Source organism: Ceratotherium simum, chromosome 5, assembly GCF_057802395.1.
Source record: "Ceratotherium simum simum isolate JZ-2026a chromosome 5, ASM5780239v1, whole genome shotgun sequence".
NCBI lineage: Eukaryota > Metazoa > Chordata > Mammalia > Perissodactyla > Rhinocerotidae > Ceratotherium > Ceratotherium simum.
In genome coordinates, this window is record NC_141904.1 from 88,705,663 (window position 1) to 88,730,774 (window position 25,112).

Below are 25,112 nucleotides of genomic sequence, written 5' to 3' on the forward strand. Positions count from 1 at the left end.
ATGATGATGCCCATCTTACAGAGGAGAAAACGAGCTCAGAAAGGGGAAATGACTTGTCAAGGCCTTCCAGTTAGTAAAATGGCAGCACCCACAAGAATCCCAGTGGTCTCTCTCACACTGTGCTGCTGCACTTGTGGGGCAGCTGCCCATGAGAAACGTGAACTTGCTACAGTACCACAAAGGGCTTTCCACAGGACACGTAGCCCAGTTCAGCCAGGGGAGGACAGTGGCGAGTCACAGAGACACATGTGCTTTTCTCTGTCAGATCCCCAGGAGGAGCTGTTTGGGTGGTGAGACTCTGGGGAGCCGGGCAGGGAGTGGAGGGGCCTCAGTGTGGAGGGAAGGGGCTGCAGGCGTTGGGAGCAGGTCACTGCCACCCAGGCTTGAGTGTGTTACGCTGCCTGCTGGGACTTGGAGGACCGCTGGGGTTTCCCGTAGACCCTTCACCTTTCTTTTATGCTTCTTATCAAATAAACAGTCTCCTCATTCTGGAATAGCACCGTCCAATAGAAATATAATGTGAGCCACAAATTAGAATTTTTTAGTAGCCACGTTAAAAACTTTAAAAGAAACAGGTGGAATTTTAATATATTTATATTCAAATATATCTGAAATATTGTCATTTTAACATGTAATATTTGAAATGTTATTGAGATATTTTACATTCTTTTTTTTTTTATTAAGGCTTTGAAATGTGGTGTGTGTTCCTCTTTCAGGACCAGTCACATTTCAAATGTTCAGGGCCACATACGGGTGGCTATCATATTAGCACAGTTCTAGAGTAATCCCAAATCTCGAGTCCTTTCGTGCCCCTGATTTCTGCTATCCCGGCTCCAGCTCCTGCCTCATCACCTCTTGCTTGGATCACAAGCACCTGCCCGGCCTCTGGCCCCAGCCCCGTACTTCATTCCCCACATCGCGATCATGGGATCTTTCTGAAACACAGAGCCATGTGTGGCACTCTGTACATAGTCTGCCCTCACCCACCTAGAGTCCCACGTCCTTCACGTGGCACAGAGACTGTGGTGCTCTGGTGCCTGCCTCCTCTCCAGCCACGCTTCCTCCTGCGTGCCAGATGACTTCCACAGTCCCCGGATACTTGTGTTCTCACACTTCCGTGTCCCTTTGGTCCCAAACACTCTTCTCCCCAGTCCTGTTCACCTGATTAGACCCTCTGTGCCCTTTCTGACCCGGCTCTGACGTGGCCTGTTCTGAGCAGCCTGTCTTAACCTGTCCCTCCTCAGGGCTGGGTAAGGGTCCCCACCTCTGGGCCCCATTCTGCCCATTCCCCTGTCCTCTTCACACTGAGTTGTCTTCTCTGTCTCCCCACAGGAGCCCACGCTCCGTAAGAACAAAGACTTGCCCTTCTCTGCCCCTAAGGACTGGTGTCATGGCGTGGCCTGTAATAGATGCTCAATGGATGTTGACTGAACAACACGGGGTGAATAGCTTCCTCAGAAAGGCAGTGTCAGCCCACAGGGGTGACGGAGATGGCGTGTGCAGAGGCCATGCCAGAATGGCCACTAGAGCAGCGGTTGGCAGGCACAGCTTGCAGGTCACACCCGTCCTGGGTGCTGTTCTGGTGGGGCCCTTGATCTCAGAATGGTTTTTACGTTTTTTAAGGGTTGTAAAAAGAGGGAAATAAAGGTTATGCGACAGAGGCTATATGTGACCCTTTCCAGAAGAAGTTTGCCAACGCTGCACTAGAGGCAGCTGTCCGCACGGCCCAGAGCCAGCCCTTCCCCCACAGAGCAGCCTGCGCTGCTCTTCCTAGTGGAAGTTACGCAGCCTTTTCCTCGCCGGTCCCCTACTCCTTTCATCCCTTCGCTCACCAGGGAAAGTTTCAGTGTTGGCGACTACACACCTGTAGGGGAGCACGCTGGGGGTCTCAGACTCTCCGTGCCTTCCGGGGCGCATGGCACAGGCAGGTATCTGGGTGTCAGTCCTGCCCCTGTCACTCACCCAGTCTTAAGTAAGTGACTTCGTCTGAGTGCCCGTTTCCCTCGCAGTGATGCGAGTGTGGGAGATGGCGTAGCCGGTACCAGCACAGGCTCTGGCCTTACACGCTGTGACTCGGTGAACCGTTGGCACCTCCCAGGTTGCTCATGTGTAAGATGGAAATGATATCAGAACCTAACCCGCTGGGTTTGTTGAGAAGATGAGAGAAGCCAGAAAGCCCTGAGCACAGAGCCTGGGACAGCGAGCACTCTAGGCGTCAGCTGGTAGCAGCAGGAATACTAGTGGGCTGGAGGTAGTGAGAGGGGAGAAAGAGCACACCCCTCTCAGGTTTGTGGACCCGTCTCAGGTTTGTGGTGGGTTAAGTGAGGGGACAGCTGTGCAGCACCGAGCACTGTGCTGGTGTACAGTAAGCACCCAGGAAGCGGCAGCCCCTGTGGTAAACTGGCGGTTCCCTCTGCTGTAGATGGTGAAAGGCTTTTCCAACCGGGCCCGGAAAGCCCGCCTCGCTGAGCCCCAGCTGCACGACCAAAATGACCTGGGCCTGTTTGGCCAGTGGCAGACAGAGGAGTACCAGCCGCCTGTGGCCGTGGACGGGAAGGTGAGGGCAGCGCTCAGCAGGGCAGGGCCAGGCCGCTCTGGTCTGCAGCTGGCCAGACCCAGTGTGCCACCCTCCGCAGGTCCCCCGGAATGAATTTGGGAACGTGTACCTCTTCCTGCCCAGCATGATGCCAGTTGGGTGTGTCCAACTGCACCTGCCCAACCTGCACCGTGTGGCCCGCAAGCTGGACATCGACTGCGTCCAGGCCGTCACTGGCTTCGATTTCCATGGAGGCTACTGCCATCCCGTGTGCGTGAGGGGCCTTCCGTGGAGGCTGGAAGGAGGGGTGGGGAGGTTATGGGAAGTTGATGTGGGGCTGGTGGAGGCTGAGGCCCAGTGGCTCTTAGCGTCAGGGTTTTACTCTGGATTTGTAAAATCCACCTTGACACTACCTTTTACTTTTACACTTTTTTACGTTTACACTTTTACTCTGGCTTCCATCCAGAGGCAGCAAAACCGATGAAACCAGCATCCTAATAATGCTGGATTAAAACGCTGTTCTTGCGGGGGGGGTCACAGGTGACCTAGCAGGGTCCGCATCCTTCTGTTCTGCTGTGCAGTGGGGGCAGGGAGGGGCTCTCCTCCCAGCTCTCTTAGGCAGGACCTGGGGAAGAAGATGTAGGGCCGGTGTCCACAGGCCTTCCCTCTGCACGGGTGGTATCTGTTAGCAGCTGTAGCCGGGACTGCGGACCTGCTGACCCAGGCATCCTTCAGGGTCCCACGTGCGTAGGAGCGGCCCACTGTCCTCCACAAAGGGGAGGAGGAGAGGCCGGAGGAGGCAGCAGGCTCAAGGAAGACCAACCATGTTGCATCCCCACAGAACTGACGGGTACATAGTCTGCGAGGAATACAAAGACGTGCTCTTGGCCGCCTGGGAAAAAGAGCAGGCGGTCATCGAAAAGAAGGAGAAGGAGGTGAGCAGCTGGGCCAGGGCGGGCCTGGTGGGGGCCTGAGCTGGGAGCGCAGAGTGGTGGGAGCACAAGCACACGGGACCTCACTGGCACTGTGTGAAAAAGGAGAGAGTCTGCACAAGCTCTTCCCGGCTCCCTGGCCTCCTGGGAGGCACCCTGGGGAGCCAGCACTGGACAGAATGGGGTCCTGCCTACACCAGAATCCACCCTGACTGTCCCCTCTCTGCCTGGCTCAGCTCCAGGGACCGCTGCCCCTACTGTGACACCTGCCTCTGTTAAAAGGAACTGTCCGTGGTCCAGGTTCTGGCTGACCTCCTCCCCTAAAAATTCTACAGTTGGAAACAAAAAGAGGTTTTTGGTTTTGGTGCCTTTCGTGTGTATCACTTTATAAATCATACCAATTTTAAACTGGGACTTGGTGGGATTTAGAAACTATTTTTTAACTAAAATGTTATGTGTCTTTACATGTGTATGTTCACAGGTTCCATCTTGAGATTTTTCCTGAAAATGACAGTACTTAACATTTCCTGTTCTTCCATTTCATTTTGCCATTAGAAAAAGGAGAAGCGGGCTTTGGGAAACTGGAAGCTGCTGGTGAGAGGACTGCTCATCAGGGAGAGGCTGAGGCTTCGCTACGGGGCCAAGGTCAGTGCAGTTCCTTCGGAAAGAAACAAGCCCAAAAAGAAAAGTTAAAAAAATAAGCCCAGGTTGGAGAGGGCGCCCAAATCACTGGCCCAGGTCTGCCCAGACGTGCAGTCACAGACAGCTGTTTTGACGCCACAGTCCGTGTCTCCCAGGCCCCGTGTCTTTACCTTGTTGTTCCCAGAGTCCACCTCAGATGCCCGCTCTGCCCCAGCATCCCCTTTCTGCTCCTGTCTGCACGAGTGAGTGCCTGCTGTGGGTGCGGTCGGTGTTAAACCCACAGGAGGAGGGACGAGTTCCTGAATGTCTGTGTTTGATGCACCACTCTTAGCTCGCGCTGCTCCCGGTGCCTGTGACCATCCTTCATGCCCGGGGTTGCTCCTGAGTACACCTCCTGCAGCACCTGCCACGTGCCAGGCCAGCCTGTGGACACAGGCTTGAATTTGACACGCAGTCCCAAGGGGCTCCCACCTGTGGGCCTTCAGGGCCCTGGACACAGGCCTGTGGTGTGATCAGCACTGGGTCAGAGACAGCAGAAACGTGCTCTGGGAGCAGCCATAACCACGCCTCTCGGTTTTCTTCCCCTCTCCATCCCTACGTGTGCCTGTTTGCCCTTGGAAAATATTTTTGTCCTGCTCTTCCCTCAAGTCCCTGTGGTAAGCCCTTCACCTGGCTTTATGTTCTCACCAGCTCCTTCCTGCTGCTGATGTGCTTCCCCCTCTGCACCCAAACCCTCCGGCCCAGCTCCCCAGCCTTCAGGAAGGGCCTCCGCGGAGCACTTGGCACTGAGGAGTACTGTGCATTTGGGCAGGCAAATACAACGCACTTTGGTTCAGGAATGAGGCCGTAAATGCAGGCACCGGTCAGTCACCTCCTAGATTTGATTGTGCGCTCCGTGAGGGCAGTTTCTTGCCGAGACATCTTTGTGTTCCTCAGCACTGAGCACATAGCAAGTTCTCCAGTGCCTGCTTGGGCGAGTACCCAGGCTGAGGAAGGCACGGGAAGAGTGCTCTTGGCTCTCCCCCAGCCCCACACAGTGCCCTTGTCCTCCTAGAGGCACACAGCTCAGGGCAGGCCATTGCTGGGAGCTTTGCTTCTCTTGACAGTGCTTCCTGGTGTCTGATCACTGACCCGCGGTCTGTTTCCCCTCCACTGTCCCACCTCTCCAGTGTGAGGCAGCAGCTCCCCATGCAGGTGCAGGAGGTGGGCTCTCTTCTGACGAAGAGGAGGGGACCAGCTCTCAAGCAGAAGCAGCCAGGATCCTGGCTGCCTCCTGGCCCCAAAACCGAGAGGTTGAAGAAGAGCAGAAGCCGAGGTGCCCTAAGAAGACCAAAAGGGGAAAGAAGGAGGCGGCTTCCCACCTGTTCCCATTTGAGAGGCTGTGATGTGAGTGGCCACCTCGTCATAAGCTGTGCTGTGCAGGCCCCCCACCTCCCCCGGGGGATGCCTACGCCTTGGGGGCGGTGACTTCTCTGAGAAGGCACAGAAGCAGCGTGTGCTGCAGACGGGGGCCGGGGCTGGAGGTCTTGTCACGTTCACCCAGGGAGGGCTTTCAAAGCTGCTTGCTACCACACACTATGCTTTGAGCTAGGGAACACTTCCCCGGAGACCTCTGCCACTAAGACCTTGTTCTTCTCATCTCTGGAGACACGAGTCAGTTCTTTTATAGAAACCGCTGGGAATTTGGGGATGATGGTGCATTTAGGAATGAGTCAGTCTTCTTCCGAGTGGACTCTTCTCTGTCAGACACTCGCGCTCTTGCCGACCTAGGATCCTTTCTTTGCAGGCCACTCGTTTTCCCTCAGTCAGGCTTACTGATACTGCCCAGGGCTGCCTCCTCTACTATGGGGGAAGAGCAGAGGAGAAGCACCAGTCCTCTCAGATGTGGGTTGTTGGGATCTGCTTTTCCAAGTAACATTTTATGGTAGCAGAAGACTAGAACAAAGCTAAAATCAGCAAAGAAAAGGAAAACCACTAACTGAGAATTAAAGAAATGTTAGTGAAAGTCGATCAGTGTTAAACTAGATTTTATTCATTACTGGATAAATTTATAAAGCTCCATGCACTGTAGAGATTCAAGAGAAATAATTTTTATAACATTTTGAGAAAAAATAAAGCATTTATCTAAAAAGACTTGGCTTGACATTTTCTTTCAGATTTTACATCAGCTAAGAAAACCCAGATGACAATTTGTATGCATGTTGAGACTACATTAATGATCAGATTTTGTTTTCCTGTAGGCTGGCAACTCACCATCACACATGTGGAATTTTTTCTCTTTCTGTGTTGAAGCGAGATGTTACTTTAATCATTGACAGAAGCCATTGAAAATTTGTCAGTTTTATCCAAGGGAAACAAACAAAAACTTGCAGTGTGACTCACATGCAGCAAGAACCTGGCTGCAAGGCTCTTCTTGTTGAGATACAACTGGGGTTGCCATGGAAACCGTCTCACACTCTGCACCAGAGCTCAAGCTCTCCTAGAGGTAGTAAGTGACTTGTTTTCTGGGAGTTGAGTCAAGACATCGCCCTGTCTCTGCAGAAATAACTTGTTATTCAGGCGGATGTCAGCTCCTAGTTGGAATTACGGAAATGAAATGAAACATTAGGTTTTGAGAAATATAAGAGTAGGTTTGGGGAAGTTACCATTCACCTGCTTCAAATCTTGTAACAGAGTACTCAAATTGCTAGGTTCAGAGTGGAAATTAGCAGCAGTCCATTGCTTCAGAAGAGGAGGCGAAAGAGACTGAAAAGTTCATGTGTTAGGCATTTCCTGGGCTTTATTTCAGTCGTCATAACAACCCTGTGACGTGGAAAGGCATTGTCCCCATTTTACAGATGAAGAAACTGAGGCTCAGAGATTACTGATAAGCCTGTCAGCCAGCCAATCAGCAGCAGACTTGGGAATTAGAACTCAGGTCTGTGCCAGCCCACAGCCCATGATGCCTTTTGCACAGTATCCTGCTGTGGTTCCATCCCACCTCTTCTAGCATATTCTGAAGATGGGTGAAGTATGAGTCATTCACTTTAAATCACTCCAAAACAAAGCAGGCTTTGGTATATAAGGCCTCTAAATGCTAGCAATATTGTTGCCTTTTGTAAAAAAAACTGAAACCTATTTTAACCACTAAAAGCAACTTAGAACTGAGTTCTAAAACTCCATATGGTTCTTAATAAAGTCTATGGCTGAAATCTTTAAGATAGATATTTCAGAAAGAATGCAAAAAAAGAAGGGATAACGGCAAGGTCCTATACCAAAAGATATTTAAAAATTTATTTTGAATTTTTATCAAAAATACAAAGATAATACAAATTTCATGATGATTTTCCAACGGCTTCAAATATCTCAACGTTATTTTGCTCATTAAGAACACTTTTGAAATTGGCAGTAATTTAAAATCCACTAGAAAAAATTACACAAACCAAATCCCAAGGATTTTGTATTTTGTCATCACCTAGTTACACTGTGTTTTCCAAAAGCATCCTTTAAGAGTTGAGAGATTCGATGCAACTGCTCATTTAATAAGCAGTAGTGAATACTGTTTCAATCCTTAAACCCAGATGAATTGTCTCTGGGGCTGGCTGTTTTTAAGGCGAAGAATCTCAGTTCATAGCACAGATAATCCAGGACAGGAAGAAAGATAATCAGATCACTAGCTTCAGAAGTCCTGACCCTTATGTGACTACCAAATGCTTCCTTGTAAAACAAGCACTCCCAGCGAGGAAGGCCAGTTTCCAAATAGTAAAAAGACAGAGGGTAGACAAAGGTTACAACATAGGTTATCTTTCAAACAGTGTGAAACTTAGAAAGTGAATTAAGGGTGGGTTTGCTTTATTTAGGAGTAAAGCTGGGGACACAACAGATAGGTGAATCCCTCAGAAGCAGCCACGTGAGGCCCAGACGCTAGTGTAGGAGCACTGCCACGATGAAAGGAACGAGACCAAATGGTGTTCCACTAGAGCAGACCCCAGGCCTCTGAGTGCTGATTTGGTGGAGCAGGGGTCACCGTGAGGGGCTCACCTAAAATAATAAAGCTTCCAACCTCTCCCTTCGATGGCTGACTAAAAACTCAAAGTCGTTCAAGTAAATCGGTAGTTTCTGAGGCCAGAGGATGGGAAATGCCTTTCTCTACCCTGTGGAGAGTCCCATCTCTGAGGGGGAAAACACTTCTTTCAAAGCATCTGAAAGCTTCCCAGTGACCCAGAATACTAACAGAGGTAATAGTTTTTCTTACCATTTAACAGCTTTCTGTGCTCTGAATTAATTTCAACTGACAGATTAAAGGGTGTTTTTCTCTAGCAGTCTGAAATGTGACTCATTCGTGAGGTTTTTTTGTTTTGTTTTTTAAATCGTTTCAAACAACTCCCTCTTAGGGTAGAAGAGTGAAGTTACACAAAAACTCAGGGCCTCTGGAGAGGCCACAAACTTAGAAGATTCTGTCAAACCATAAAACAGGTGTAAAGCCTGACAACAGTCCCGTTCTCCTCATGACATCTCCTGTGGGGTTTCTCTTAAGTAACACGTCAAGTTCTATCTTTGTCTTGTCACTCTGGTCCTGCTTCGAGATAATGGTGGGCGGCCCTTTAGGGTGCGGCGGGGCTGTGGCAGAGCCCTGGCACTTGTCTCCAGGGATGAGAGGCAGTGAGTGATAAGGCGGCAGGTCTCTGAGTGTCACTGCCTCATCTGCAGACATCAGCTAAGTGACACGTGCAAACTGGTGACACTCAGTCTCAAGAGAAGGAAAGGAAACGAGAGAATGCTTGTCACGCTGCCAGACAGGAGCTGCCTTCTGCCCACCAAAGCTGCCCACTGGCAAGAGAAGGGGTGGGGAAGACGTAAATTGAGGAACACCAAACCCGACACCTGTGCACGCTGCCAAGTCCGGCCCCTTGAAGAGCAGGGCGGGTACAGAATCCAAAACTCATGCTGGCGTGGAGTGGGGTCAGGGGTGGGGTGTGACCTGGATCCTAAGGCTCACGTGGGTGTCAGGTGGATGCCAGGGCCTGTTTCACTCCAGCTTTTTGGCTGGCACCCGTGTCCGAGCAACGATGACGGGCACCAGAGCCAGGCAGCCGATGAAGAGGGCCCACAGGGGCCTGTAGAAGAGCCAGCCTGCAGCCACGGTCAGCAGGGTCAGCGAGGTGGCCATGCAGAAGGCGAAGGCCTTCAGGCCAATGTTGACCAGGTCTCGGAAGACGGGGAACCAGTCCACTGTGGGGAAGAGAAAGGCAGTGAGGCTTCCGAGGCCACCATGGTCTATGTCTCAGGAGGTCGGCAGATGGTTCCTGTCTCTAGACAATCAAGGGCCCTTGCCTCCAGGTGAGCGAGGAGAGGAGTGGGTCAGTGGTAGAAGGCAAATAACCACCTAATGAGGACTAGAAATCCACTAGAGAAGGAGCGCCCCACCCCCGAGCTGCGTGGCTGGGCACATTTTCTGAGCCACTGCTCCAGGGGAGAAGGCATGCAAAAGTGCTTTGTAAGCTTTCTATCTGATGTCAGTCTGAGGCCAATATAAAGACAGTGGCCTGTAACACTGCCAAATACCCTGTTAGCTTGCACACTCACAAAGACTGTGGGTGGAAGCTTCTGTGGTGGCCATTTGGGCCCCTCAGCCATTCCTGGAGGTGTCTGTTCATTCATGCAGCAAGTCATTACCAATTACCTATGTGCTTGGCTCTGTGCAGGGGCTGAGGGAAATAAATTAGCCTAAGCTGGCCCTTGCCTCAAGGAATCTCACAGGCTGTTGCCCCAATATGATAAAGTCTAGGATCCAGCTAAATCCATAAAGCATTACCCTGTCCTTGGCCTGGCTAGCCTCTCCAGGTTGGCATTCTGTAGCTGATGTCCTCTGAGGGGTCTTTACTCAGTTCCCAGGAGGCCCCAGTCGCCTGGTACCATCGGGTTTGCAGAGCAAGCCCTGGTGCCCTGCCATGACTATAGGACCCTGCAGGTCAGCACATGGCTCATCTTGGTCTCTTCCCATGTAGCATCCCTACTTGGCCCTCATAACAAGCAGAGTTCATGTTGAGTGTTGACCTTGTGTCAGGGACCATATGCACCATCTCATCAAACCCTCCTGCCCACCCTGCAAGGTGGATACTATTCTTAACCTCACTTTACCCACAAGGTCACTGAGACCCAGGGAGTTCAACTCACCCAAAGTCCTACAGCTAGAAAGTGCCAGGGCCAGGATGGAAACTCAAGGCTGTCTGAGCCCAGAGCCTAAGCTCTTAGCCATTGCTCTAAGCCTTGAGAAGACAGGGACCTTGTCTGTCCTGCTCCCTGCATGGTCTCCAGGGCTTAGAGCTGTGTCTGGCACACAGCAGGCACTCAGTAAGTACTTAATGAATGGAGGAATGAATGGATGCTGCACTGTAGCTTCCTCAATCTCCCCACCTGCACTTTGGATCCCGGCATGCTCTGCCATCTGTCCTGCCCCTGGAGTGTCAGCATGCCAGATGTGGAGAGAATCAGAGGATCACAGACCGTCAGAGATTCAAAGAAGGACCCTCTGAGACAGACTCCAAACTCCTCATCTTGATGATAGGGGAACTGAGGCTCTGAGAGGGAAAAAGGCCTGTCCAAGGTCACACAGCCACGATGGGCTTAGAGCAAAAGAAAGACAGGATTCTGTTCAAATTCTATTCTCTCCCGAATGGTGCCCAAGATGCGGCTGGCCTTTCTGAGCACAATTCAGCCATCCAAGGAAAGCCTGAGAGGAAGTGTCCTTTCTCTCCGTGGGCCTCAGATTCCCATCTGCAGAATGAGGGCAGTGGCCCTCCCAGCTCTGCCAGGCTGGGACGGACTGCTGCCAGACCTCTCCTCAGCTGCGAAGGGTAAGTGGGAGAGAGGTTGTGTGGGGGCCCAGAGAAGGCAGGACAGAATTGTCTGACTGGATAGGGACACACTAGGGTAAAGGCCTGGATGGAAAGTCCCCTGAGGAGCCCCATCCTCCCGGAGCTACAGTCTAGGCCCAGCACTTAGTCACCCTGGCGCTCAGTCTTGGGCCAGGCTGGGTCACTCAGGCAACTACTGGGCTCACTGGTGCCAACCCCAGGCCAAGTGAGAAGGCCAGCAAACTCTCCCTCGTGCTCCAGACTTGCTGGCTGCCCCAAACCTAGCCCAGGTTTTGGGGTGGAAAGGGAAGCCATAACAGTTTTTGAGTGTTTCTTATTTGCCAAACATTTCCTGAAATTCTGCAGGTTAAGTGTGAGGTACCTGCAGCTGAGACAGAGGAACAGCCCAAGTATCCAGAGCTCTGATTTCACAGATCTCAGGTCTGGCTCACACAGACTGGCCAGCCTGCTCACCACGGCTGTTCGTTGTGGAAGGAAGGGATGGAGGAATGAGCAAGTGAGTGAGCAAGTGAGGGCCAGACGGGCCAGACCCTCGGATCACGGAAGCTAAACCAGCCTCCCGGGAGTCGGCACCCACCCTCCCTGCAGCCCGGAAGCACCTTGTCCCTCACGCCTGCCTTCCTCTGCCCAAGGAGCAGGCCATCAGGCCAGAAAAGCTGACAGATGATGGTGTCAGCGGCACAGTGGAGGCACATGGGGCTGTAAGGGCGGGCCAGATCCCCCAGCCCTGTCTCTCCACACCTACCCAGGGTATAGAGGATCCGTGTCATGAGGGTGAGGCCCATAAACATGGCCATCCAGCCGGCGGCCCGCAGGCCCCATGTCTTCATGGAGTTGCTCTTCTGCTCTCTACGAAACACCTCCTGCAGGACAAGGTAGGCAGGAGGGAGGGGTCACATCTCATGTCTCTGAGGGAGGCACGCCAACCCAGGCGCTGTTGGCCACTTATGAACAGACCAGCGGGAGAGAAGGGCACATCTCCCACCCTGGTGTCAGGGCCTCTCCCACCTGGGACGGCGCGGAGCAAGGCAGACACCTTTGTGGGAGGTATGGGCCCTCTTCAGATCACTGCCCACCTCCTTCGAGAGTCCTTAGCCCACTGTCTCATCTGGAAAGAGCTTCACCCTCCTCCATACTGCAGCAGCACCTCATGGGTCACTGGTCACCACCCACTACAGTGGCGACGTCTGAGTGTGTGTGCCAGCCCCATGGGACAAGCTTTGTGTATGGTGTCCGACTCCACCTGGGACACGTTTCTCAGTGACGGGGCCACCTCGCTCTCCTGTTTCCCTCCTACTTCTCAGGCTGCTCCTTCCCTCTTGCTGTCCTTCAAACGCTGAAATCCTTCAGCTGCTTCAGTCTCCACTCCCTCCCCAGGAACCCACCTCCACGCCCGGGCCCCTCATTTAGAGCCGCAGCTCTGGCACCTTTCTGGGCCTCCCCCCGTGGTTCCCACCACCTAGGAGACATCTCCACTTGATGTCTGGGCACGTCCAACAATGACACTGGAGCCTCCACCCCAACCCGCTCCTCTCCATCGTCTCCATCAGCAAATGGGACAACCACCCACCCACCTGCACAAGCCGGAATCTGGGTGTCAAACTTGCCTTGCTCCTCCCTTCACCACCCCCCATCCAGGCCATCAGCAAGTCCTGTCAACACTGTGTCCACACTTCCCCAAATCTTCTCTCACCAGCGTCATCCCTCACATGTGCTGTCACCGTCTCTCGCCTGGGCCACTGCAGTAGCCTCCTCCCCACTGGCTCCCTGCTTCTGGCCCCTTCACCACCTTCTCCTGAGCCCCAGCCCCACTGGCTGCCTGTCCAGAGACCAGGTCCAGTGTCCTCCTGCCTCGCGGCCTCTGCACACACCCAATCCTGCCTCGTGGGCTCCTACACACTCTTCCAGTATCAGCTTAAGTGCCCTTTCTTCAGAGAGCCCTCCCTGACCCCCGACTTCAATCGGGCTCCCTTGGCATTATCTACAATAAAGGTAATGATAGCTAAAACTTATCGCTCACTATTTACCAGTCACTGTCCTAAGTGCTTTATAAGTCTTATCTTATTTAATCCAAAATAACTTGCTGAGGTAGGCACACTTATCTCCATTTTACAGAAGAGGAAACTGAGGCTCTGAGATAAGTAACCCGCTCAGGGTCTCACCCTAAGCAGTTAACTAATAAGCTATAGGCTTGAGGGCAGGCACCATGTCTGTTTTGTCCCTCACTATGTCCCTGGTGCTCAATAAAAACATGCTGAATGAAGGAATGAAGTATCTTCACAACAATGAAAGAAGGTAGAGGTAATAATAACAATTCAAAAAATTTCCATTTTCCAGATGAGGCAACAGGTTCAGAGAGGATAAACAGCTGGCTCAGGTCCCACAGCCAGCGGAAGGCAGCATCCCTGCTTGTCCTCACTGCACTCTCTGGCCCCAGAACTGGACATGGGCATCCCGACTTGCAGGCTCTGGGTTTCTGCTCAGGGCCCTGGGCTGCCTCCTCAGCTCAGGGCCTACTCTCCCTGCCTGGCAGAGACCCCACACTGCACCCGCCCGTCTGCACCGTCAGAGCCTTCCCTCCTGGGAGTTATCCAAGCCAGGAGCCCCACCACTCCTCTCTGGGGGGGCGGCTCTGAGACCTGGGCCTCCACCTGCAGGAGGCTGGAAGCCTAGGGCAGGGCTGGGGCTCTGGGAGAGAGAGCAAGGCCTGGACAGGGCCTCCTAATGTTAAAAACTCCTTAGGGGCCCTGGGAGCTGCAGGTGGAGAGGGTGACTCGGCCTGCCAGGCTAGAGGTGGCAGCCCCGCCCTGAGGTTGGTAACTGGGCTCCTGGGCCGCAGCTCGACCACACCCTAGTCCTGGCCAGAGGAGGAGGCACAGCCCCTGTACCACCCTGGGGCTGGAGGCTGAAGTGAGAAGGATGACAGCTGAGGGACCGAGGACAGGGTCCAAAGGGGCACAGCTAAGCCCTGCCGCCTGCCCTGCCCGCTGCCTTTCTCTTTCGAGCCGATTCTGGATGAAAACCCCGCAGTCCTATTCAAGGCAAGCATGGAACGTCCCGCCAGTGCTATGCTGTGTACATCAAGCAAGTCAAACTGTATTTTTCTGTTACAGAGTACGATTTCCTGCCCAGAGAAGAAAGGCTCACTTTTAAGGCATGCAATTGAACTGACCAGCACATCTGTGCACCGCTTCTCCTCGGGACTGAGGTGAGCATGACCCTCCCCGTTTTATAGGTGGGGACCCGGCTGCCCACTAGCTCTGGGACTGCTGTCCGTGAGGCGCTCGCCCTCCCTCACCCAGTCCTGGGACTCTGCAGCTCAAACCTCTCACCGTCCCCCTGATACTCTTAAAGCAGCAGCCCACTCCACACAGGGGCCTCTGCCCACTCCTCAGCCTCACCTCCCCTATGCCCTCCCCTCTGGGCAGTGGCCACACGGGCACCCCTGGTGCCCCTGGCGAGGTGAACCCTGTCCCGCCTGAACGACTGGCTGACCCCGACTCCCAGCTCTGGCCGCTTCTTTTCACTTGGGACTCAGCAAAAATGTCACTTAGTGAGGCCTTCCCTGACCACTGCTGAAGCAGATTTCTGTCATCAGGTCTGTTTGTCTCGGAGCGTCTGCCTCCCCTTCACCCCGCTCAGCACCAGCTGTCCTCACTCTCTCTGCACGACGGCAAGCCTGTGAGGGATGGGTCTGTGTTGCTCACTGGTCTGTCCTTAGTGCCTGGCCCAGTCTGCACACACAGGGAGATTCTTATTCCTTCTGTTTCCTTCTCTTGCCTCATTGCACTGGCTGTGCCCTCTAGTAGCAGGAGCTTATTAAATAACCTCTGGAGTGAAGGACCAGCCTGTCCCTCCATCACACAGGAGGCAGCAGCAACTCACCTCTGCAGAGAAGTCCCCGTGGTGCAGGAGAAGCAAGGTGTCCCCGGACTTGGTGGAGTATGGGACCAGCTGGTCACCCCGCTGCCGGGCTATCACGGTGACCTGGCCAGAGAATTTAGTGTTAGAGCTGAGGGGGGTCATCAGTCCGCCCGGTGCCCGCATCCCTCCGCACTGTGTGCCAACTAGGGGAGTGAGTGAGGACACCCCTGCCAGCCCTGGAGCCTCTCTCTCCACACATCTGCCTGGGGTACACCAGCCCCCCGAGGTCGGCCAAGCTGCTCCATTCGGAGCTTCAGGGAGGACCCAGGCAGAAGCAGGATTCGGGGCAGAGCAGGGCTGGGGGTGGGGCTGGGACTGCACATGACAGGGTCAGGAACATGAGACCAAGTATTTACAGAGCAAAAAAACGGGCTGGGGGAAGAGGGGCTGCATGGGATAGGAAGAACCCTCATTAGGCATAATTATGAGATCCCTCTAGAAGTGCAGCTCTTAACATAGGGTCCATGGATGCCCACAGATGGCTGTGGGGGACTGCCATCTGAAACTGCTCAAAGGCATGCCCGACTGTATGTGAAAGTGAGCACATGAAAGCATTTCCTGGAGGGAGGGTCTGAAGCATTCACAACATTGTCCAAGATGCCTGTGCCCAGGAAGGGTAGGAAGCCCTGCCTTAGTCTGCCCTGGGGGAGCTGGATTACCACGTGAGCTGGGCCCAGGTCGGGGTCATCGCCACTCAGCCCCGCATAGGAAAAGGAGACGCGCAGGTCTCCGACCTGGGGGTGGGAGAGAAGTGAGGTGAGCGAGGCAGGTGGCAGTCAGCCTGGGCTTGGGCCCACGGCGCCGTCGAAGCCTCCACGCCTCGGCTCAGACGGTCCCATCACCTAGAATGCCTCTCCTCTCCCTTTTCATTTGGATGAGTGCAGCTGTGGATTCAACGAAATCGAATCAGAGTCTATAGCAGGAATGTGACTCCTGTGTGTTGTCTGGGATGGTACTCCAAGGCCCTGATCTTTGCTATCTGAGCAGCCCAAGCCCCTGTGTGTACCTCTGGATACTTGGGGTTTTCACTGTGGTAGAAATAGTCTCCCCGGCGAATGATGTCCACGTGGGGGTCCTCTAGCTTGGACAGGCTCAGCGGCTTGAAGTTGTCGATTTTGTCAATGAGGCCTGAGAGAAGTGGGGTGGTTAGAAACAGTGGTGTGCAAACTGCAACACCCTCGGTCTGCAAACCCCTCAGCCTGACACCCTTCCCAGCGCGCCCTCATACACACCTCACAGCCCGGCCATGCTGCTGCCTCCTGGCTCATGCCCCTTGGGGCCTTCGCGAACACGCTCTCCCACCTGGAGCGCCCTTCTCCAACCCACCTCTTGCACAGCTTCTCTTCTGCCAGCCCCATTTCCTCCAGAAAGCCTTCCCTGTCCCCTCTCCCCATCCAGAGTGACCACAGTTCTGGGAATGGCCCTAGCCCTGGACCCATCCCACCTTGCCTCCAGTCACCTGTTTCCCAGCCTGGCTCCCCTGCTGCAGAGAGCACTTGACAGAGCCCCAGGAGTTACTGGGGCGGTGATGCTGCCTTGTCCCTTGCAAGCTTCTCTTGGAGTCACTTGGGAGCGGCCTGTGATGAATCACCCCCTCCCTGGTACAGGGTTGGATGCCAGGTGGGGCTCAGAAGTGAAGCCCTCAGGGGCAGCCTTGTCTCTACTGCTGGCTCGAGGGCACCCTGAGGAAGGGCTCTTGGCTCTCTCTGGTCAGAACTTGCAGCAGCGCCTGGCACTCATTCCCCGGAAGAGCCGGGTTTCAGAGGAACCTGGCTGGGGTAGGGGTGCTCTACATGAGTCCCTTGCACCCTGGGGATCTGCCTTCACCCTGGCCCAAAGTGTGATGCTGGGAAAGTGCCAGCTGATCCCCTGCCTAGGGCAGTGTGGACCCCTTTAACCACCTGAGGGCTGAGTGCTGGGGGGCGACCGCGTGGAAGCACAGGGCCTCTGGGTTGCTGCTGGCTCGCCTGAAGGGGCTGGAGACTTACCTGCCGAGAGGAAAAACCTGCCAATTTGGACGAAGGGGGCTGTTGCCGTGAATGACTCCACTGCCATGGCACTGTGGGAGAGAGAGGGTGCTGTCAGTGGAGCGGGCAGCACGTGGGAGCTGTCTGGTCCCTTTGGGTTGTGCTAGGAAGGGTCCCCATCTAGGGGGCTCCTGCAAGTCCAGACCAGCCCAGGCACTGCAGACATCTTGTTTTCACCACCTGCTCCACTCCCTGGACAGGGTGCCCTCGCTCTGTCTCCTGTCCCCCAGAGCTTTGGAGGTCTCTTGCCTAGACTCCTGCCAGCCGTCAGACGGACCTTCCGTGGCCTTCACACCCTCACTTCCCAGCTCCAGGTAGCATCCACTGTACACATTCTAGGCCTCTCCTGGCACAGCCCTGCCCACGGCTGCAGGCAGCTGTGCTCCAGCTTTATGCCCGCTTCACCATCCCCACGTCCCTGAGCTGCTAACCACCCTCTGCCAAAATCCTCTGAAGGCCCAGATCAAATGCCACTGCCTCCTGAAAGCCCTTCCTGATTGTCCTCCCAGCCCCATGGCTAATTGGTAAAGTGCTCCACTGGTGCGGTACATGCAAATGCCCTTAGGCACTCAGGCCAAGCCTTATACTTGTGACCTGTTTGAGGGGAGCTTGTTTGGGGTCAGAGACGTCGGCTCTTGCCTCTCTGTGTTCCTGGAGCCCAGCACAGGAGCTGGCCTCAGAACCACGTCCCACCCTTCCATCAACTCATGAGGCAGAAGTAACTCAATCCCATTACTCAGATGAGGGAGCTGAGGCTGGGACCTGCCAGTGGCACGCGAGGCTGTGCTCAGGCCTGGGGTCCAGTTCTCACCTAGGGTTTTTGTGGCCAATTTCTCTGTCGAAGTTTCTGCTGTTGACGATCTCCGATCTCCATTCGGTGTCTATTGCAAGGAGAGGGAAAAACTCAGAAACCGTGGTAAGAGTGGCCACTGGCCCCACATTCTCTTATCCAAACTCGTGGTCACTTGGGGGCCAAAGGTGCAGCTCCTGGAGCCTCGCTGGAGGGATAGGAGAGCAGGACCCTGAGGACCGGCACCCAGGGATCCCCACGCCTGGTTCTGTGCCCTTCCCGCTGGCATCAGCCTCTGCTAAAAGCAGACAGCACGTGCGCACAGGGACACGCCAGACTGAGGCGTGGCCCGGGAGGGTGGGGCCCAGTACTCACTGTAGGAGTACCTCCTCTCTGTCTTCACCTGCCCATCCTCGGTGTACTCCCTGCAGGGAAAGCAAGGCAGCCCCAGGGTCAGCCCTTCACTCCTGAGGCATTCCAATCTCTAAGCATCTCTAACAGGAAGCAACTCGGGAAGACCAGGTCAAACTCCCCAGTGGAGCAGGCTTTGTCCGCACCAGCCCAGAGACGGGGTGCTCACTCCCTGGCAGAAAGCCACTTCCATCCCTCGAAGGCCCTGACTGGAGACAAGAGCTTTCTCATCGGGAGCTGAAATCCATCTCCACTGGCTCACGCCAAGGGGCCCAGACCTGCCCTCTGGGCTCAGAGATCTGCCTGCACCCTCTGCTCCAGGACAGCCTGGGGGAGGCCCTGCAGCTGCCCTTCTCCAAGCTGAGCTGAGCTGCCCTGGCTGCCCCAGCCACCTCCCCTCCCCTCACTCAGAGTCCATGTGGCTCAGCTCCAGGTGACCCCAGCCTGGCCAGTGATGGCCTACCCTGAGACTTCTGTCAGAACTGACAGGATGTAGCTGGGAGGCCACCTCTGCCCCTCACAGGAGAGAAGATGGAACCAATGCACGGGAAAGCATTGTTTGCAGCCCGGAGCTGGTCACGGCTCAAGCATGGGCATCCCTGGATAACTTCCTAGATGATGAACCAATCACTCCCCCTTTCTTCCCTGAGCCACTCTGCCTTAGATTCCTGCCATCTCCAAACAAAAGATCACTGGCTAATAATTCTGGCATAATTGGGCATTTCTCTGAGAGGAAGATTTTATACTTGAAATTTTAGAAGCGTCACAATGAAAGCACCCTGCATGTCATCCTAACAGCTGCACCTCACCTGGACTCCTCTGTCTCCACCCACTGGAACATCTCCACGTGCCGCCGCAGTTTCACAGCCGGAAGGTGGACCCCGTAGTTTGGATCAGACAAGAGCTTCAAAAAGATTCAAAGAAACCAAGAAGAATAAAGGCTAACCCTCACATTAGCCCAGAGGGCCGAGCTCCAGGGAAGCTGGACTGGAAGAGAAACCGGCAAGGAGAGCGGGAGCGGGATGGGAGTTCCACGGCTGCTTCACGAGCGAGAATGGAGTGAAGCCGCCTGTTCCCAGTTCTCAGCACTCCTCTGTGACCATGAGCCTCACACGACAGGATCAGGCTGCATGGCCCAATGGCAAGGTGCCAACGACACGTACTTGGTATTCAAACAGGAGAGGTTCAGTAACCAGTGGACCCTTGTAGCCTTGTACTGGACACACGAGCTAATCACAACCGTTTGTAAACCTCGCACCACGTGCCAGGCACTGTACCAAGAGGTTAGCTACTAAATCCCTCGAATCTTCAAACTGGCCTCTGAGTTTGTTATAATTATTCTCCCGATTTTACAGATGAAGATGTTGAGACCCAGGAGTGATGGGTCCACACAGCTGCTGAGTGGTGGAGTCAGAAATCACACCCATGTGTGTCCATCTCCAAAGCCCATGCTTTCAAAATCCTCACCCAGAAACTATCCAGCAAGGCGCCCCCAGCCTCCGGCAGGTCACAGCCATCGCCCAACCTACCTTGGACGTTCGCAGGGCCCCAATGATGTGCACCAGCCTTCCCTCGTTCTCTGGAGCCACAGTGTGGATGCTGTCAGCAGACACCACAAGTGAGAGGCCCTCGGCCAGGGAGGTTGCTGTCTTCAAGGCACGGCCCTATGAGCAAGGGGAGTGAGGCTTCAACAACTTAGGCATGGCTTACACCATTGTGCTTACTGCAGTCTGTCAGGGCAGGATGGGGCCTAAGGGAGCACTGAGACTGATCTCCCCACTTCACGGTTGGAAAACTGAGGTGTAGCAAGGGGCAGAGTTGGGACTGGACCCCAGGATTCCTGCTTTTCTCAGCAGACCTTGTCCCGCCACCCCACTGCCAATCTCAGGACCACCCCCGTGTTGGGAACAGCTGTGCTTTTGCCTGCCCTGTCTCTCCTTCCCTCATTTTCCTCTGCCTTTTCCTCCCCCCGCTTCTCTCGGTCCATGTGGTTTACACGGGCCGATCGGTACAGCTGTCCAAATTATGCGACCCAGGCCTAGCGAATCAGAACATGTGTCCACTGCCAGAGGGACTGGTTCAGAGAGAGGACTAAGACCCAAGCCAGACACTGAGAGATCTCCCTGCGACTTCTGCTAAACTGATTTAGAAAGAGACGGTTCCTCTTTTCTCTGGGGTTGCTAAGCTGGTTGGATGTGACTCTGGATTGCCGGGCCACTTGTGCCACCACAAAGGGAGAGCCTGCCAAAGAAAAATCCACAACAGAGAGAAACAGGCAAGAGATGGAGAAATGGAGATTCCTGGTGACCCAGCATGAATGCCTGGATCTAACCATGCCTGAAGCTGGTACTATGCCAAGGATTTCAGGTGAGTAAAATGATCCATTTCACTTCTTGCTTATGTCAGTTGTGAGGTGGGTCACAACAGAAAGAATTCTGATTAATTCAGCACGCACCGCCCCCCCCATCATTTGTAAAATCTAGGCCCTCATTACCAAATCCAGCCACTAGATTCAGAGCCTTTGCTCCTGATGCTGTGGGACCCTCAATCTGCACAGAGGGACCCAGAACATTTTACCTCATTGGTGAAAATTAAGTAGAAGGAGAGCAGGAAGGTCATGAGCCCCACAAACATTCCACCCGAGGTCTCACTCAGCCGCTCCAGGAAGCCTGGCTGGGGGTCAGTCGTAATTTTGACATGTTCTCTCCTCTTACTCGAACTGGAATACTGAAGGAAAAAAAAAAAACTCACAATGAAAATTGGCGTTAAAAATAAATTGAATTTTCCTATTTATTTATACTCAGTTTTTATTGATTTTTAATTACGTATGGTAAAAACGCAGATATTAAGTGTACAGTTTGACAGGTTTTGACAAATGCATCCCCCATCTGACCAACAGCCAGACGGAGATACAGAACATTTCTGTCACCCCAGGAAGTTTCCTTGTGTCCCTTCCCTGCCAATCTTCCCCTCTCCCCACCCTCTGGAGGTACAACCATTTGAATTTGTATCACTGTAGATTAGTTCTGCCTCTTCCAGAACTTGGTATAAATGGAATCGTACAGCACACACTCTCTTTTGTCCAGATCCTTTAACTCAGCATGGTGCTCCTGAGGTCCATCTCTGTGGTGCTGGGTATGGCAGTGGCTTGCTCCTTTTCCTGGTTGATCAGTGGGCCACGGAAGAGCACACGTTTCTTGATTCATTCCCCAGTGGAAGGGTATCTTGGTTGTTTCAAGTTCTTAGATATTATGAATGACGCTTCCATGAACGTTCATGGACATGTCTTTATGCAGACGTGTGCTTCCATTTCCCTTAGGTATCGCATAGATACCTAGGAGGGGAACTGCTGGATCAGAGGGAAGATATATGTTTTTTAAGAAACTGCCAAATTGTTTTAAAAACAGGTGATTAGAGATACATTTTTAATTCAATTCACCAAACAGTGGCTGAACTTCCAGAGGGCTGTGATGGGCCTTGTAGGGGTAGAGAGGCTTTAGGGCCATTGAGTCACAGCACAAACAGCACTAGGCCATGCTGAGTGTCTGGTGAGAGAAGCGAATCCAGTGCTAAAGGAGTGACCCCTTCCTGCTGGGGGATCAGGGCAGGCTCCCTGTAGGAGGGATGTGAGTGAGCTCTCAGAGGCAGACCCTGGGCTGAGGGCATCCCCAGCAGGCGGAACTATATGAGCAATGGTGAGGAAGGAGGAATTGCTTCTCAGGGAACAGCTGCCTATCTGCTCTGGCTGGGTCGTGGCAGGTGTGGGGAGGAGACAAAGGCAGCTAGGCACGTCTCGGTGGGTTCATGGTAGGCCTCAAATCCAGAATCAGTGGATCAGGCTTTATCCAGCCAATAACAGAAGGATGGTTTGGAGTGTGTCCGCTGCTGTCGAGAGTGTCGTCATCAAGGGCAGGACTCTGCAGCCAGAAGACTGGGTTTGCATCCAGGCTCTGCCGTGCACCAGCCAGGAGACCTCGGGCAAGCAATTCAACCCCTCGGTGCCCTCCATTTCCTCATCGGTAAAATGAGGATAATAATTCAACATGGAGGGTTGTGGGGAGAACCAGAGGACGTAATTATCAGCTGGCTCAGTGCCTAGGGCACAGTAAGCACGGCACAGCTTCTAACTGGTGGAAGGTTATCAGCTTTCTCTGTAACTGATACCAAGGCTGGTACCAAGGCTGGGGATGAGCTGACATAAGCCACAAAGATGTAAAATGGTTCCCAGATGAGCACTCAGGGTGAGCCAGGCCCTGAGTGCAGGACTGGGGGGATCAGAGGAGAGATTCCAGTCAGCCTCTGCTTGAAACAGGTGAAGGCCATGTTCTCTGAATTCTCCCCAAATGCCACGAGCCCAGGCCTGCCAGGGACCAATGTCCACTGCATTCAGAAATGGTCTTGACTTTCCATGCCATTTGGAAACATTAGCGGAGCAACTTGCTGCAGGCAGGTAGGTGACCACCAGCCATCATAATGATGACAGTGGCAAACACACCAGTCTCTCACAGGCCAGTCACGTGCAAGCACAAGGAGGTGGGCGCTATCACTCCCCCACTTCGCAGATGAGAAAACGGAGGCTCAGCAGTGAAGCCATCAGCCCAGATCACTTAGCTTCTGACAGATGGAGTTAGCATTCAAATCCGGGCAGCCCAAGGCCACTCTCCTGCCACTCTGCCCTGGGCTGCATTCCTCACTTCTTGCACTGTAATGAGAGGCGACCATGGGGGGCCAGCTGCAGGCAGGACGGGTCAAGAAAAGAAGCTGGTCCTGCTACTTCCCGCTTAGGAGTATGACACACCCAGTGACATGACACACCCAGCCCACATTCTGAATCCAGCTCCCAGCAAATACAGAGGCTCACGGACTTTCCTCCCTGCCCACTCCTCACTACCCACCCCCTCCCCTAGCTGGAGGGGCACCCTCCTATGCCTTTCTTCCTTCTCTTCAAGGCCATCTTTAAGCCCCTGATCTTGATGTTGGCTCCTTGATGTGTGTTAAATACATATATATATCCTCAGTGACATATACCCTCCCAGTCCCAGCACTCAAGGACTGAAGCAATGAGCAATGAGTGGTGGGAACAGATGTCGACACATAGGCCCTGAAAATCACTTGCTGTGTAACCCTGGGTGAGTTGCACTACCTCTCTGATCCTGTTTACTCACTTATAAAATGGAGATGGTAACAGTACCTCCATCACAGGACAACTGTTACACTGAGTAAGAATTCTGTCGCCTCCCTGCTCCACCCTACCATCTTCAGATCTTTCTTCCTCACCAGCCCTGGTGGCTCCTCCAAATGTGCACCCAGCTACTGGATGAATCAACCAAGGTTTGGGAGGAGAGGATAAGCAAATTCATCTACATTCCTTGGCGAAGGTCAGGTCCCAACATACTTGAGGTGGTCTCTGCCCACCAGGATTGTGAAGATAGGCTTTTTTTTGATGCCTTAAGTACCTACTATGCACAGTCTCCCTTAAACTTCACAGTAACAGATCCTTTGATGAAATATAAACAGCAAGAGATTGAGGCCACACAGCTACTGAGAGGAAGACTCTGGACTGGCCCCCAGGTCGGCCTGACTCCAGAGCCTGCAGTCTTTAGCACCTTCCCACGACACGTTCCCATGATGTGGCCTGCCTCTCCCGGGCAGACCCTGGGTCTCACAGACCACCTCTGAGGCTTTTCTTGGTGCAGCATTCAAGGCTCCAAGGCCTCCTAGACAACTCTAACACCAGGCAGAGTGTGCTACGGCTGTGGGTGACACAAACCCTGGCTTCCTGCCGGTGGGGGGGGGGGGCGGCACAGAGGATGCCTAGGGACAGAGGAGGGGCCTGAAAAGGGGGTGTAACAGGCCAGGGGAGAGTAGCCAGGACGCTCCACCAAAGCAGGAGGGAGGGATTGTCGGGGGCTGGCAGGGCTCCCGAGCTGGCTCCAGAAGCACTTTCACAGAGGATCGGAGTGGTGAGTCACCAGCTTCTCCCACACCCAGCGCCCTGGTGGGAGGTGCTGCTCGGTTTGTTGAATGAATGTTGGGCTTAAATGGAAAGATTCTGGCTGGATGTGGGGAGAAGAGGCCTGCAGCCTTTGGAAGGGAACCATCTTCTGCCAGGGCCTCTCTAACCAAATCCACGCTAGGAAGACGAGGGGCCCGAGAGCAGGGAAATGCTCCCTCTCACAGTCATCCTAACTCCTCCGCTCCCGACCTAGCCTACGCCCCTTTACAGCATCACAGCCTCGGTTTACATACCGCCGAGGGCGGGGAGCTCAGTGCCCGCCCGGACAGCGGCACCGCCGGACAGCCCGCCTGTCTGTCCGTTGCTGGAGAGCTCCACCTGGGCGGTCTCGGCTTCCCCACCCTTCCCGCGGAAGGCCCTCTCTCCGAGGTCCCGACCAGCTCTCCGAGTCCGCAAATCTGAGAACCCCGAGGGCCCAGGCGGGCAGAGGGAAGGAACGGAGGGGCTGCGGGGAGGCGCCGCGCACAAGCAAATCCCAACGCCGGGAACAACACGTCCGGAGCCTCCCTCCCCACAAACCCGCGACCCGAGGATGAGGTGGACCGAAAGGAATCCGGACAGGCTAAGAGAAAAGAACGGACGGACTAGCTGCCGGAGGCACAGAAACGGGCACGCAGAGGGTTTGGGGATGGCCGCCCCGACAAGGGTCAGACAAGCAAAATGGACCTCGGCGGCCCTGCGGGGAAGAGGAGGCCGCGGCTGATGGGGAAGTCTGGGTGTGGCCCGGCGGACCAGGAGACACTCACGTTCGCGGCCATGGTAGTACCCAGCTCGCCGCCCCGTCGCTCTGCTCAGCTAAGAAGGGGGCTTACGGCCCGAGTGCGGGGTCCAGTTGCCTCTCCTCTGCGTGAGAACTGCGACAACCTGCGTTAAGCCCAGAACCAGAGGAGACACGCCAGTAGGTTACCGCCCCATGGGCCCCCAGCTTTTCTGCTCATGCGCGCCGCACGGCCTCCTGGAAAATGTAGTCCAGGGTC

General features: G+C 54.2%; 2 protein-coding genes across 5 annotated transcripts in view; one reads left to right on the plus strand and one right to left on the minus strand.

The window, feature by feature from the left end:
* XPC (XPC complex subunit, DNA damage recognition and repair factor) overlaps positions 1-6,243 on the plus strand; it is a 33,253-nt gene extending 27,010 nt beyond the window's left edge. Inside the window, exons 12-16 of one of the 3 annotated variants that reach the window (XM_004442937.3) lie at positions 2,423-2,557; positions 2,637-2,806; positions 3,378-3,471; positions 4,024-4,113; positions 5,280-6,243. In XM_004442937.3, coding sequence (XP_004442994.1) covers positions 2,423-2,557; positions 2,637-2,806; positions 3,378-3,471; positions 4,024-4,113; positions 5,280-5,495 — 705 coding nt within the window. In that variant the 3' untranslated portion in view covers positions 5,496-6,243. Of the gene's footprint in view, positions 1-2,422; positions 2,558-2,636; positions 2,807-3,377; positions 3,472-3,704; positions 3,820-4,023; positions 4,114-5,279 lie in introns of those variants that run through there. The other 2 variants (XM_087431582.1, XM_087431583.1) reach the window with 2 other exon arrangements.
* Positions 6,244-7,356: 1,113 nt separating this feature from the next.
* TMEM43 (transmembrane protein 43) lies at positions 7,357-25,070 on the minus strand. 2 transcript variants are annotated; one of them, XM_004442936.3, is made up of 12 exons: positions 24,882-25,070; positions 20,697-20,846; positions 19,649-19,783; positions 18,929-19,023; positions 18,084-18,133; positions 17,730-17,799; positions 16,880-16,950; positions 15,898-16,019; positions 15,551-15,625; positions 14,853-14,954; positions 11,713-11,830; positions 7,357-9,321 (listed from the first exon to the last, which is right to left on the minus strand). In XM_004442936.3, exons 1-12 carry the CDS (start codon positions 24,891-24,893, stop codon positions 9,119-9,121), a joined length of 1,203 nt encoding a protein of 400 aa, XP_004442993.1. In that variant the 5' UTR covers positions 24,894-25,070; the 3' UTR covers positions 7,357-9,118. The 2 variants fall into 2 exon arrangements, with proteins under 2 accessions (XP_004442993.1, XP_087287710.1); XM_087431584.1 differs by lacking the exon at positions 15,551-15,625.
* Between the last annotated feature and the right edge of the window lie 42 nt (positions 25,071-25,112).

Coding starts and splice junctions, on each gene's coding strand:
- TMEM43 (XM_004442936.3), bottom strand. Junction 19,784..20,696: donor ACTTAATTTTCACCAATGAG/GTAAAATGTTCT, acceptor CCTTGCTCATAG/GGCCGTGCCTTGAAGACAGC. Junction 16,020..16,879: donor CAGGTTTTTCCTCTCGGCAG/GTAAGTCTCCAG, acceptor CACTTCTCTCAG/GCCTCATTGACAAAATCGAC.